Source organism: Haliotis cracherodii, unplaced genomic scaffold (assembly GCF_022045235.1).
Source record: "Haliotis cracherodii isolate W230 unplaced genomic scaffold, xgHalCrac1.p SCAF_10, whole genome shotgun sequence".
Classification (NCBI taxonomy): domain Eukaryota; kingdom Metazoa; phylum Mollusca; class Gastropoda; order Lepetellida; family Haliotidae; genus Haliotis; species Haliotis cracherodii.
This window is the reverse complement of record NW_027266265.1, coordinates 26,758,220-26,773,775: the sequence shown is the minus strand read 5'-3', so window position 1 is coordinate 26,773,775 and position 15,556 is coordinate 26,758,220. Positions and strand designations below refer to the sequence as shown.

Below are 15,556 nucleotides of genomic sequence, written 5' to 3'. Positions count from 1 at the left end.
GGATCGAACCCACGACCTTTCGCTCCCCGGGCAGACGCTTTATTCACTTGACCAAGAAGGCGGTAGAGCTTTCTTTAGAACACTAATTTAAATGATTATGTGAAATGTCACAACTCGGACTTTTTCTGGTTCTGTTTTTGTGACGGTCAATCTCTATCAAGATAGACTAGTCACTCACTGACGGACAGCATCAATACACACCAGTAAAAGCGACGATCACGCTCTAGGTATGACGCTGCATCTCACGACATCCCAGTAACTTGGGGTATACCACCACTGTAATTCACTTATGTCATAGCGAGTCAGCGGAAGTGACGCAGGTGGAAGTCATTTACCACTTGGTGAACTTTCCACGACATTAAAAGTATCCAAGGCACAATTTAAGATACATGTATAACGCAACTCACAAAATCAATACACGATACTTAACTGTTGGGTGCCTCTGTTCATGCTACTATCCCGTTGGATACCCTTCCATTTTGGAAGAAATAACAAATATAGAAATCCGCTAATTTCGTGAATTTTAATGTTCAATGAAAAGACTCCCTATTTAAATGGGGTGAGAGCAATGTGTTTATGACTCAAGTGGCGGCAGACCGGTTCCTCGTGGGTAACAGAAACCTTTCACCACGTGATCTATACGCACCCTCTTGCGGTCAAAAGGCTCAAGCGGAGCGTGTATTCTTCTGCCATATTCGGATGACGACTGCATGGGACACAGCCGATTGGTTTCCTGAAACGTAAGAAATAATTTAGACTGAAAACCTATTTACCCAACATGCAACAAATTTCAAATAAAAAGCTTCAATATGCGTTAAAATCTTCTTCTTTTTAAAATCTAAATAAAATGCTCTGGATGGGCAGAATGAATTGTGTTTATTTTGATAACCACCAAACTCAGCCAGATGGCATGATGATAACAAATTTGAAATAATATATCGGAATAAAGAACATAAAATGTGTCCCACCCGTTCGTATTTGGTGCACAAGGAGGAACGTCGCGAAATCCTTGTTTAGTCATAAAATACAACATAAAACTATGGCGATGACAATCTTTTAAACAATATGTTTATTCAGAGGAATAACATCATCAGTCTAATTTCTCTGTAATCTTATAGTAGAATCTGCTATAAGTATCAGGTCATCTGGAAGTATCTGAGCGGTAATGTTACACATACATCAGTCTGTAGCTGCGGTTACCACAGCCCCTCATCCATTCATGGTCGTCATTATGTGTTCTATACATACATCAGTCTGTAGCTGCGGTTACCACAGCCCCTCATCCGTTCATGGTACCGTTAGAAAAGTCTGCCAATGTATGATTTAGGATTTATCTCAAAATATATATGCTTTATTCCCACGAAAAGTGAACTGTGAGTAAGATAAAAGATATAACAAAAATCGGTTGAAAGAGGGTCGCCATCTTGGTTTCAGAAACATATCCCTGTTTTTGTAGCCAGCAGTAGCGACCTATTGAACAACTGACAATAAAGGTAAATGGCTAGCCTGCAAATACGACCTTTACACCCACCTCTTCATGCACAGCCCTGCCAATCTCTAAAATGTGTCTTCTATCGTCTCGATGTAGCTTGCTGTCGAAGCCCTCCTTCTGGTGAAACAGCCTGTCGTAGATGTTGTCCTGAACCTCCGCCTGTAAAGAGACGACGGTGCTGTTGTACCCGGACATGCAAACAAGTTCCTGAACATGCCAATGAACATGATAACAGTCGCTTTATCCCACAGTATATTCGTAGTCACAGGTTGACAAAGAACATGATAACAGTCGCTTAATCCTGCAGTATATTCGAAGTCACCGGTTGACAAAGAACATGATAACTGTCGCTTTATCATACTTTATATCAGTGGTCACTTGTTGACAAAGAACATGATAACTGTCGCTTTATCATACAGTATATTCGTTATCACAGGTTGACAAAGAACATGATAACAGTCGCTTTATCATACAGTATATTCGTAATCACAGGTTGACAAAGAACATGATAACTGTCGCTTTATCATACAGTATATTCGTAATCACAGGTTAACAAAGAACATGATAACTGTCGCTTTATCATACAGTATATTCGTAATCACAGGTTGACAAAGAACATGATAACAACCGCTTTATCATACAGTATATTCGTAATCACAGGTTGACAAAGAACATGATAACAGTCGCTTTATCATACAGTATATTCGTAATCACAATTTGACAAATAACATGATAACTGTCGCTTTATCATACAGTATATTCGTAATCACAGGTTGACAAAGAACATGATAGAAGTCGCTTTATCATACAGTATATTCGTAATCACAGGTTGACAAAGAACATGATAACTGTCGCTTTACCATACAGTATATTCGTAATCACAGGTTGACAAAGAACATGATAACAACCGCTTTATCATACAGTATATTCGTAATCACAGGTTGACAAAGAACATGATAACAGTCGCTTTATCATACAGTATATTCGTAATCACAGGTTGACAAAGAACATGATAACTGTCGCTTTATCATACAGTATATTAGTGGTCACAGGTTGACAAAGAACATGATATCTATCGCTTTAACATACAGTATATTCGTAGCTGTATATATATATATAGCTGTAGGACATACCAATCGCTTTGGTGAATGATTCATAGCCCCTAGCAGACATCACGCCCACATCAGCTGTAGGACATACCAATCGCCATGGTGAGTGATTCGTAGCCCCCAGCAAAGATCCCGTCCATATCAACGGTAGGACATACCAATCGCCATGGTGAGTGATTGATAGCCCCTAGCAGACATCACGTCCACATCAGCTGTAGGACATACCAATCGCCATGGTGAGTGATTCATGGCCCCTAGCAGACATCACGTCCACATCTGCTGTGGGACATACCAATCGCCATGGTGAGTGATTCATAGCCCCTAGCAGACATCACGTCCACATCTGCTGTGGGACATACCAATCGCCATGGTGAGTGATTCATAGCCCCTAGCAGAGATCACGTCCACATCTGCTGTAGGACATACCAATCGCCATGGTGAGTGATTCATAGCCCCTAGCAGAGATCACGTCCACATCTGCTGTAGGACATACCAATCGCCATGGTGAGTGATTCATAGCCCCCAGCAAAGATCACGTCCACATCAGCTGTAGGACATACCAATCGCCATGGTGAGTGATTCATAGCCCCTAGCAGAGATCACGTCCACATCTGCTGTAGGACATACCAATCGCCATGGTGAGTGATTCATAGCCCCTAGCAGAGATCACGTCCACATCAGCTGTAGGACATACCAATCGCCATGGTGAGTGATTCATAGCCCCCAGCAAAGATCACGTCCACATCAGCTGTAGGACATACCAATCGCCATGGTGAGTGATTCATAGCCCCTAGCAGACATCACGCCCACATCTGCTGTAGGACATACCAATCGCCATGGTGAGTGATTCATAGCCCCTAGCAGAGATCACGTCCACATCTGCTGTAGGACATACCAATCGCCATGGTGAGTGATTCATAGCCCCTAGCAGAGATCACGTCCACATCAGCTGTAGGACATACCAATCGCCATGGTGAGTGATTCATAGCCCCCAGCAAAGATCACGTCCACATCAGCTGTAGGACATACCAATCGCCATGGTGAGTGATTCATAGCCCCTAGCAGACATCACGCCCACATCTGCTGTAGGACATACCAATCGCCATGGTGAGTGATTCATAGCCCCTAGCAGAGATCACGTCCACATCTGCTGTAGGACATACCAATCGCCATGGTGAGTGGTTCATAGCCCCTAGCAGACATCACGTCCACATCTGCTGTAGGACATACCAATCGCCATGGTGAGTGATTCATAGCCCCTAGTAGACATCACGCCCACATCTGCTGTAGGACATACCAATCGCCATGGTGAGTGGTTCATAGCCCCTAGCAGAGATCACGTCCACATCTGCTGTAGGACATACCAATCGCCATGGTGAGTGATTCATAGCCCCTAGTAGACATCACGCCCACATCTGCTGTAGGACATACCAATCGCCATGATGAGTGGTTCATAGCCCCTAGCAGACATCACGTCCACATCTGCTGTAGGACATACCAATCGCCATGGTGAGTGGTTCCTCCCTGGTGTTTCTCTGCCCACCCCAATCTTTGCTGCCCAATCTTCGTGCGTTACAGACACACCCAGCACATGACGTCTCGCTTCCAGGCGGGCTGCCAGGAGCCGGGTGTTGAAGGTCGATGTTGAAATTTGCTTCTCTGTTATTATATGGAATTCACTATTGATAACAGGAATCTATTGCGTTGTGCAATTAGTGTTATGAGACGAGCTTGTCTTGGTATCGTGTTTACGCCTACCACGCCACAGGTCTCATTGCAAGCCCACACGTTTGACGGAACTTTTTCCACAGTCGAGAAATTACACTTTTTGATTTTGATTGACGTCCCCCATCTATCGTACCCACAATTCGCCACTTGTATGTTCATTGAGATGTCTCGAAGGCATTTTAAGCGTGCAACACGTGCTGTTCATGCATGATGTGAAATTTCAACGTGATAAGATGTTGCGGTCAGGTGCAACGCCAGGGTACTGTAAATGAACACCTCAACGAGTACTACATTCAAATCATTTGTTCCCTTATTACTTGTAGGTGGTATAGATATCATGTCATGAAAATGTGGCGTACCATGGTTCGGCGTGTCCGCGGGCCGTAGCAGCTGGTCCGAAGTTTGTCCAACGTGTCCCGGCTGTACAGGGTTTCGCCGGAGAAGTACTGCGTCCCGTCTCCCTTGATGGACAGGTGCTGGCGCCTGATGTACTGATATCTCTGGGGAAACATGACACCAACTTGTATCTCTGGGGGAAACATGACACCAACTTGTACCTCTGGGGAAACATGACACTAACTTGTATCTCAGGGGGAAACATGACACCAACTTGTATCTCTGGGGAAACAAGACACCAACTTGTATCTCTGGGGGAAACGTGACACTAACTTGTATCTCTGGGGGAAACATGACACCAACTTGTATCTTTGGGGAAACATGACAACAACTTGTATCTCTGGGGAAAACATGACACCAACTTGTATCTCTGGGGGAAACGTGACACCAACTTGTATCTCTGGGGAAACATGACACCAACTTGTATCTCTGGGGGAAACGTGACACTAACTTGTATCTCTGGGGGAAACATGACACCAACTTGTATCTCTGGGGAAACATGACACCAACTTGTATCTCTGGGGAAACATGACACCAACTTGTATCTCTGGGGAAACATAACACCAACTTGTATCTCTGGCGGAAACAGGACACCAACTTGTATCTCAGGGGGAATCATGACACCAACTTGTATCTCTGGAGAAAAACATGACACCTACTTGAATCTAGTGGGGAAACATGACACCAACTTGTATCTCTGGGGGAAACGTGACACCAACTTGTATCTCCTGGGAAACATGACACGAACTGGTATCTCTGGTGGAAACATGACACTAACTTGTATCTCTGGGGGAAACAGGACACCAACTTGTATCTCTGGGGGAAACATGACACCAACTTAAATCTAAGGGGAAACATGACACCAACTTAAATCTAAGGGGAAACATGACACCAACTTGTATTTCAGGGGAAACATGAAACCAACTTGTATCTCTGGGGAAACATGACACCAACTTGTATCTCTGGGGGAAACATGACACCAACTTGTATCTCTGGGGAAACATGACACCAACTTGTATCTCTGGGGAAACATGACACCAACTTGTATCTCTGGCGGAAACAGGACACCAACTTGTATCTCTGGGGGAAACATGACTCCAACTTGTTTCTCTGGGGAAATATGACACGAACTTGTATCTCTGGAGGAAACATGACACCTACTTGAATCTAAGGGGAAACATGACACCAACTTGTATCTCTGGGGGAAACATGACACCAACTTGTATCTCTGGGGAAACATGACACCAACTTGTATCTCTGGGGAAACATGACACCAACTTGTATCTTTGGGGAAACATGACACCAACTTGTATCTCTGGGGGAAACATGACACCAACTTGAATCTAAGGGGAAACATGACACCAACTTGTATATCTGGGGGAAACATGACACCAACTTGTATCTAAGTGGAAAAATGACACCAGCTTGTATCTCTGGGGGATACATGACACCAACTTGAATCTAAGGGGAAACATGACACCAACTTGTATCTCTTGGGAAACATGACACCAGCTTGTATCTCTGGGGGATACATGACACCAACTTGAATCTAAGGGGAAACATGACACCAACTTGTATCTCTGGGGGAAACATGACACCAACTTGTATCTCTTGGGAAACATGACACCAACTTGTATCTCTGGGGAAACAAGACACCAACTTGTATCTCTGGCGGAAACAGGACACCAACTTGTATCTCTGGGGGAAACATGACACCAACTTGTTTCTCTGGGGAAATATGACACGAACTTGTATCTCTGGAGGAAACATGACACCTACTTGAATCTAAGGGGAAACATGACACCAACTTGTATCTCTGGGGGAAACAAGACACCAACTTGTATCTCTGGGGAAACATGACACCAACTTGTATCTCTGGGGAAACATGACACCAACTTGTATCTTTGGGGAAACATGACACCAACTTGTATCTCTGGGGGAAACATGACACCAACTTGTATCTCTGGGGGAAACGTGACACCAACTTGTATCTCTGGGTGAAACATGACACCAACTTGAATCTCTGGGGGAAACATGACACAAACTTGAATCTGAGGGGAAACATGACACCAACTTGTATCTCTGGGGGAAACGTGACACTAACTTGTATCTCTGGGGGAAACGTGATACCAACTTGTATCTCTGGGGAAACATGACACCAACTGGTATCTCTGTGGAAACATGACACCAACTTGTATCTCTGGGGGAAACATGACACCAACTTGTATCTCTGAGGGAAACGTGACACCAACTTGTATCTCTGGAGGAAACATGACATCAACTTGTGTCTCTGGGGAAACATGACACTAACTTGTATCTCTGGGGGAAACATGACACCAACTTGTATCTCTGGGGGAAACATGACACCAACTTGTATCTCTGGGGGAAACATGACACTAACTTGTATCTCTGGGGGAAACATGACACCAACTTGTATCTCCTGGGAAACATGACACCAACTTGTATCTTTCGGGAAAACGTGACACCAACTTGTATCTCTGGGGAAACATGACACCAACTTGTATCTCTGGGGGAACATGACACCAACTTGTATCTCTGGGGAAACATGACACTAACTTGTATCTCTGAGGGAAACGTGACACCAACTTGTATATAACCTCCATTACTATAGATGGAATACGGCCATGATCAGTAACTTGTATTATATTACATATTGTTGTTTGTTTTTCAAAATCCCAAGGACAATGTATGACAAGGTTACCTGTCGACCAACAAGACCTGCATAGCCGACTTGGGGGGTTTTCAGGAAGCGTTATACATATATTCATATCCTATTATTTTCTTGGTGGTACAGAAAGTAAAAGCACTTGGTGGACAATTCATCATGGGTGACGGACTTCTTTTATCTTTACATTTAGAAAGCGGCCCTTTCTCATTTTCTTATTTAACATAATCGGAAGTTTAGCCATAGTTCTGGACTTGGGTCATATCAGAAGTGCATAACATGCAAATAATTGAAACAGGCCATGTATTTTCCCGTAACTATGTTTAACATTTCCAGAAGACCAAAAATGTCCCTGGTCCTTTAGAACAAGGAAAACATTTCTTTCAATTGTTGGGATATATATTGCACATATCAATATGACTGTTTTCTAAGCACTTGCAGGTTTGGACTGCCTGCGTAAAGTATGGTAGTGTGTGGACAAAACGGGCAAGTGTCTAGGTTTGCATAGTTTAAATTTCATAACGTGAGAAAATGTCACACTGAGAGTTTGGATATTGGAAAAGACAGTGGCGACTTTTGGTGGAACTCTGGTGTGAAGCTATGGAATAGCGCACATACATGACATTTACTGGTGGTCCAAAAGATGCTTCTGAGTATATCCCAGTATTAATCACGACATATCACTGCAAACAAAACACATTATAATACAGTATATGTATACAGTACATACGCTGAGGACATTTTTCCACAATCCAGCCTTGGCCTCTGGACTAAGGTAAGACTTTCCGTACAGGGACATACGGTTCCCGTCGCCTTGGCTGCCCGACATGGCTGCTGTCGAGATAATGGCAACTAAATGGCTCTACACGGCGCAAACAAACGATGATGTCAGGCTTTTGTGACGTCATAGACAATCATCTCACTCAGATATGAATGCCTCACAGAAATATGATTGGCAGGTATTTTGAATTTTCAGAAAAAAATACAAGGCTTAACAAATATCAAACTTGTTGGCAAAAAGTTTAGAACATGTGAAAAAGGATCGACGCCGTCCATGTGTGTCCTCAACACTTACACGTTGTGCGTTTATAATAGGGTTCGAGACTGGATTAATTAATGTGTGAATTTAACATAATCGGAAGTTTTTCCCTCCAGATATTTCGGATTTTGGGAGGGTTACAGCAAAGACAAGAGATGGAATTCCATTTTCGTTTCTTAAAGTGAGTTTGAAAATCCAATTGCGGGTCATTTGAATATTTATATATTTTACATTTGGTACCGTCTCGTGGTCCAAAACCTTTAATACATATTCCTAATACAGCCGATACAATAGGGAGATGTTTTTTAACCAGTCGCTCCTTTCTTAATATGTTTACCCGCACTGTGACCATCAACATTATGTCAAATGCATCAAAACGTAGGATAATTCAATTTGCAAAATGTAGTCCATCAAACAAACCACGGATTCCAGAAGCTAAGAATTATTTTCAACGTGAACACAACATAAATTTCTCCAACCGACAAATATACAGCCCTATACCAGACATTTTACGTGTGCTTCGCTGTGCTTAGCGTCGACCTATGAGCAAGTGACACGAGCCGTCCGTCTCATCGCCTTTACTCTACAGATTGAATAACAACACGACCGTTTCGAGAACCTATACAATTTAGTAGGAGCTTGATGGTGAATCTCTTCATACGGATATTACTTTTGTCAGACTACGGATTGCCTCAGTGTGTGTCTGATATTGCCATACGAAGTGAAATAATGTTGTCTTCGTGAACTGTCAGACATGCCTTCCGAAACGTGTCCTCGACGCCAGCTGTGTGCAAACACACACAATGAGCAAACTTCCACATTGCAAGTATTAGATCCCCAATTCAGTGTGCCTCAAAAGCAGAGTGTGGTAACCAGCACGGTCAAGGAAGCATGTATGAGCGGGAATGTGTTACTGCTGCTGGTATCTCCAATACCCCGTTCACATGCGCCTCTAAACATATGTGTGTATATATGCATACGTGTGTAGAAATACATACGTGAGTATACTTGTCATGTGAACGCGTTTACTCATGTGTGTATATTTACACCAGGAGCAAATTTGCATCATGTCTTGAGCAGGTGCAAACGTAAATGTAAATTTCCACTGTGTGTACATGTTGCAATGTGAAGTCTATGTCAACGTAAGAGGATTGTCTAATTAATATCTGTTCTTTTGTCAACACCAAATCTTCAACAGTTGCCAACCTTTACACGTATATGGTGTTTTCATTTGGTTTAAAGGAGCCAAAACTTTGTGTTCAAATTAAATCAAACAGGTTGCTTCACACAAAAATGTTCAGTGAAGTAACTCTCTTCTCATTCAACTTTGATTGGAAAACAACCTGTTTTGTGTTGAAAGTCGTAAACAGACTGACGAATATGTGTGCCTTACACAATTTACATACTTCATTTACACACCTAAGATGCTTTTCATGTGAACGCATAGTAAATTTACATAAACACACGTATGTATAGTTACACATGTGCAAAATTACTAACGGTAGTAAATGTGTATGTGAATGGGGTATAAGTGTAAGTTATCTATCTTGTTTGTCTTCAGATAAATCATCTTTCTTTCTTCAACAGACATAATGTATCATATTTGCTTAATTCCTTGAGGTCAAGTTGCAATTTACATACCTGTTTTTCAGTTGTCTTTATTCGGCATTTGTAAGAATTTGTACATTTGCTACATGATGGCCCCACTGTAATTACATAAACTTCTTCTCCAAACCAACCACACATTGTCATTACATTAAAGTGGATGCCTCCATTTGCTTATTCTTTTACCAGTTTTCTGGGTCGGTTGGGTAGTCTAGTTGTAAAAGCATTTGCCTGTCACGCCAAAGCCCTGGGTTCAATTCCCCACATGGGTACAATGTATGAAGCCCATTTCTGGAGTCCCGACATATGGCTTGAATATTGGTAAAGGCGGTGTAAAACCATACCCATACTCACTCACTACTTTCCAGAATGAATGAGGATGGTTTTATGCCATTTTACAATGTATCCATATGGGGAATCAAACCCAGGCCTGACCTACGGACACCTTAACCTCTAGGCTACCCAACAGCTCCCAGTTTCCAGACATGTTCATGTTAATAATTCTTTACAAAATGTGTTCCATGCGTTCCATGTGTTTGACTATAGACTGGGCAGTTCTACATCCTTCTCCTCAAATGTGTCAAGTAGTAGCAGGAGTATGACCTCCACAGTGTCTACCTACAATGGCAAAATGATTGTGACACAGGGAGCTCAGTGATACTGGTAGCCCTGTAGTGCCAGGCTGGGAACATGTCCCTTGCAAGTCATTCTCAAGAACTTGTCTAAGTGTACAAGGACTGTCCAATCTGGGTTCCTTGAAGGGAGAGAATGTTTTTTTCTGCCAGCAGAACCCCAGCCAGTGATTTGCTGCATAAGCTATCCACACTGAATATTTTCATGTAATCCAGTCACAACACTAAACACTTCTTTACCATCTCACAGCTTTATTATTGACAATATACAAGTTTACTTCTTTGCAGCTTTTCTAGCTGCTTTCCTCAACTTGCCAAACTCAGCCTTAATCACACGATTTCTCTGAAGGAAGAAGAAACAACAATGCAGTGCTTATACACAATGAAAGAGAACTTCAAAATTCATATGTTTGCAAAACAACATAAGACCCATTGTGGCACACTGTTTCTAAAATTCATATTCTTTCCATTTATGAACATAATTGTATACGTTATCTTGTTAATAAATATGACTAACATTTTCCTATCTCTAATTCATTTCCAGCAAAGAAACAAAATTAGAAACTTTGATAAAGAGACAAAAGATATTTGTTATTATGTTAAAACATTCAGAAAAATCACTTACAGCTTGTTTGGCCTTCATCAGCTTGAATCGGTCAAAGTCAGACAACTTGGACTTCTGTCAAGGAAGAATAAATCATAGTAAGACTAGGAACATGAATGTTAGGACAGTATTCATATTGGACGTTTATCATCAAAGGTGAGAAGTTGTAAAGGTTCCCCTGCAACGTCCCTCTCTGCCATCAAATAGGTTTTCTCCATACACGTGAGAAGCCCCAGAACACCCCATTGGTATTCCTGTGTTCTCCAAGCAACAGTTTTGGGTAATTATTGGTAAATGTGGTTCATAAACAATGGCATCAGATGAGAAATCACCCACCCTTGTTCATTTGGTCCCATCATTGATTTGGTTGGTTGGTTTGTTGTTTAACACCGCACTCAGCAATATTCCAGCTATATGACGGTGGTCTGTAAACAACTGAATCTGGACCAGACAATCCAGTGATTGACATCATGAGCATTGATCCACGCAATTGGGACCGATGACATGCATCAACCAAGTCAGCGAGCCTGACCACCCGATCCCGTTAGTCGCCTCTTACGACAAGCATGGGTTGCTGAAGACCTATTCTAACCCATATCTTCACGGGTCTTGAAATCCTGTGTTTGCTTTTGCAGGTCAACAACACTGACAGTCAGGGACGAATCAGATTGGGTGTGATGTTGTGCAGGCATGTGTGATGTGATCACACTTTCTCAGATTTGGCCATTATCATGATCATGAGTTACGTTCTCTTCTTTTGCGTGTTTCTGAGCCCATGGCAAGGAGGTATCAGATGGTGTTTGTGGTGTGCATGTATTTGTGTGAAGAGAAAGGAGTAGCTCATCGGGAGTTACCTTCTCCTGTTTGGCGAGTTTCTGTGCCCATGTGGTTTCACTCCACTTCTTGTCAATACCCTCCTTCTTCCATGCCTTGACAACTGTGCCAGTGCGGGCAGAGTTGCCCAGCTTTAGCTTGAAGGGGGTGAGCTGGATAGCTTTGAAGTTGATGCTGTTGCGGGTCACGTTGGAGCAGGGTCCGTCAATAAGAGCCTGTTGACATGGAACACAGTCAGAGGCAAATGCCCTTGCAAGTGCACAAGTAATATATGGGTACATGCATTTCTCAATTATCAGCTTTAGTCATGAAATATCTGCAAGGATATTTACTTTCTCTAAAATTGTCTCAGAAAAGATAGTCTGTCTGACATCCTTAAACCAAACAGGTCTTCCAGAAAAGTGAACAGCAGGCCAATATTGAATCTAAGCCTTATCTTGATGTGCCCAGTCTACAGTCAAGGTCACATAAGAAGTGCGCACAAATTTATCAATGAGAAATAATATGAAGTATTTTCTCATATTTAGGCACTGCAAAATTTTGTCTGGGAAAATTAAAAACCTTGATCATCCATGTCTCAGATTAGAATTGTCAGCAATACAATTCTGACGGCAATTCCTATCATACAAGGCTCATCATTAACATGGATGATTCACTACTACTGTCGCACCACCCTTACCCTGTTCTGATCCAGCACATCAACGATGACAGCCAGTTTTCCTTTGTCATCGCCAAAGGCGATATAGGCTACACGACCAACTTCCACAAATCGTTTGAAAGGCTGAAATACAAGAAAAAGGTCCAGATAGTTGTCTTAATGTTAATAGTTCCATCTCTGATAAATCTGAAGGGAAAAATCAGGGATTTTAAAACATTCTGAACTCTATGATACCACCAAAACACTGCAGGGGTTCTATTAGAAGCCATCTGGTACTGGACCTCTCACCAAAAACATATACACGTCCAAAATGGAATTATCTCCTAAAACAATAGTTTTGTCAAAATAGAATACTGTCGTAGAATACTGAGACCAAAACGAACATCCGACTTCTCTGTATGCAAGTAATGAAATTAACATTTTTAAATCAATTAATCAATACCACATGATTCAGATTAGAAATTGTCAGCAATGCAAATTCTGACGGCAATTCCTATCATACAAGGCTCATCATTTCATGTGGACAAACAGATTGGACAAAATATCATTTTGAAAGAACTGTTTGGAAAAGCAACAAAAGTTTGGCTTGTAGTATTATGAGTATTTAAAAAAAAGAAGTGTAAGTTTGTGTGAAAAAGAGTTATGTGAAGAGTACCATGCCAATGGCGCTTGTATTCACTTCGACAATTTGTTAGGCCTATACAAAAACATGTACACGTCCAAATTGGAATTTGTCTGGTACCACTCATTATTTCCTCGAACAATAGTTTTGTCAAAATCCTATCCTTAGAATACTGAGGCCAAAACGTACATCTGACTTCTCTGTATGCAAGTAATAAAATTAACATTCAGACTCTTTTGATCATGTTTGTACACATTTAAAAAGGTAAATGGCAACTCAAGTATCGATACATATCATTTATGGGATGGAGGCTTCAAAACATTATTTGAATGTCAACATTTTGGGTAATTGTGATAACTCTACCCAGTCAAAACAGCTCTTTACCTCCGTGTTGGTTTAATGATGTGTACCCAGAGGTAGAAACTAACCGTTTTAGTCCACTAGTCCTTATATTTTTATAATAACATTTAGCAAAAACCTTTAAAATAGCAAATTTCTACTAGTCCTTATGATACCTTAACTATTGGGCAGTTTAGTAAGGACGATGGGACTAGTGCCAATTTCTAACACTGGTACCTCAATCACTTCATTACAGTGCAAATTTGACTGTTGGACCAAATCCAAATTCTTTTTGTAGCACTCGGGGAAAGAAATATGGTCGGGGATCTGTTTAACCTGCACTGTAGCCAGCTACTGAACACCTTGTTCATTATCTGATCTGTTTAACCTGCACTGTAGCCAGCTACTGAACACCTTGTTCATTATCTGATCTGTTTAACCTGCACTGTAGCCAGCTACTGAACACCTTGTTCATTATCTGATCTGTTTAACCTGCACTGTAGCCAGCTACTGAACACCTTGTTCATTATCTGATCTGTGTAACCTGCACTGTAGCCAGCTACTGAACACCTTGTTCATTATCTGATCTGTTTAACCTGCACTGTAGCCAGCTACTGAACACCTTGTTCATTATCTGATCTGTTTAACCTGCACTGTAGCCAGCTACTGAACACCTTGTTCTTTATCTGATCTGTTTAACCTGCACTGTAGCCAGCTACTGAACACCTTGTTCATTATCTGATCTGTTTAACCTGCACTGTAGCCAGCTACTGAACACCTTGTTCATTATCTGATCTGTTTAACCTGCACTGTAGCCAGCTACTGAACACCTTGTTCATTATCTGATCTGTTTAACCTGCACTGTAGCCAGCTACTGAACACCTTGTTCATTATCTGATCTGTTTAACCTGCACTGTAGCCAGCTACTGAACACCTTGTTCATTATCTGATCTGTTTAACCTGCACTGTAGCCAGCTACTGAACACCTTGTTCTTTATCTGATCTGTTTAACCTGCACTGTAGCCAGCTACTGAACACCTTGTTCATTATCTGATCTGTTTAACCTGCACTGTAGCCAGCTACTGAACACCTTGTTCATTATCTGATCTGTTTAACCTGCACTGTAGCCAGCTACTGAACACCTTGTTCATTATCTGATCTGTTTAACCTGCACTGTAGCCAGCTACTGAACACCTTGTTCTTTATCTGATCTGTTTAACCTGCACTGTAGCCAGCTACTGAACACCTTGTTCATTATCTGATCTGTTTAACCTGCACTGTAGCCAGCTACTGAACACCTTGTTCATTATCTGATCTGTGTAACCTGCACTGTAGCCAGCTACTGAACACCTTGTTCATTATCTTATGTTACCAATACATCCTTCCGCTAATTCAAGAAAAACAACAAATATTATTTCCTTCACTTCTAGTGACACAATACTGGTAATTTGCCTTGAGCGAACAAAGGGTTAGCCAAGACAAAATACCCATCCCAGTTCATACATTCAAACTGTTGTTTTGCCCTGAGCAACTTGAGAGTCCAGTGCAGCTGGAAGTTGATAGTTATGTTGTTGTTTTTTCCTATAATGCTGACCCATTCAGCCTTTATGCAAAGTCATATTGATTATCTGACATTTATTGGCTTTAAAAGAAGCATACTTATTATCAACTAATGGTCTGGTCTGTTGATGTTGAAGCTTCCTGATAGTAGTGTTAAATACTTAATGTAAAAGTAACAACCAGGGTAGCATAAAATAGAGCATCTTGACTGACACGCAAAAGGAGGGAACATTACATACCAACACAACCCAT

The 15,556-nt window shown here is 41.6% G+C and overlaps 2 protein-coding genes across 2 annotated transcripts; both read right to left on the bottom strand.

The window, feature by feature from the left end:
- Positions 1-574: 574 nt before the first annotated feature.
- On the bottom strand, positions 575-8,240 carry LOC139448368 (uncharacterized). The gene is made up of 4 exons (XM_071229910.1): positions 8,142-8,240; positions 4,689-4,829; positions 1,532-1,651; positions 575-733 (listed from the first exon to the last, which is right to left on the bottom strand). The coding sequence occupies exons 1-4, from the start codon at positions 8,238-8,240 to the stop codon at positions 575-577; spliced, it is 519 nt and encodes a 172-aa protein (XP_071086011.1).
- A 2,679-nt stretch (positions 8,241-10,919) lies between these two features.
- Positions 10,920-15,556, bottom strand: LOC139453678 (large ribosomal subunit protein eL14-like). The gene is made up of 5 exons (XM_071235154.1): positions 15,544-15,556; positions 12,805-12,938; positions 12,146-12,340; positions 11,313-11,366; positions 10,920-11,030 (listed from the first exon to the last, which is right to left on the bottom strand). The coding sequence occupies exons 1-5, from the start codon at positions 15,554-15,556 to the stop codon at positions 10,962-10,964; spliced, it is 465 nt and encodes a 154-aa protein (XP_071091255.1). The 3' UTR covers positions 10,920-10,961.

What these genes read in the sequence shown, in the direction of transcription:
- LOC139448368 (XM_071229910.1), bottom strand. Translation starts at nt 8,240, where the DNA reads ATGTCGGGCAGCCAAGGCGACGGGAACCGTATGTCCCTGTACGGAAAG. An exon ending in TGTGGAAAAATGTCCTCAGC is followed by an intron (nt 4,830 to 8,141) that starts GTATGTACTGTA and finishes ATGTTTCCCCAG; the next exon opens with AGATATCAGTACATCAGGCG. An exon ending in CGCGGACACGCCGAACCATG is followed by an intron (nt 1,652 to 4,688) that starts GTACGCCACATT and finishes GTCTCTTTACAG; the next exon opens with GCGGAGGTTCAGGACAACAT.
- LOC139453678 (XM_071235154.1), bottom strand. An exon ending in ATGTGCTGGATCAGAACAGG is followed by an intron (nt 12,341 to 12,804) that starts GTAAGGGTGGTG and finishes CCATGTCAACAG; the next exon opens with GCTCTTATTGACGGACCCTG. An exon ending in TGATGAAGGCCAAACAAGCT is followed by an intron (nt 11,031 to 11,312) that starts GTAAGTGATTTT and finishes TTCTTCCTTCAG; the next exon opens with AGAAATCGTGTGATTAAGGC.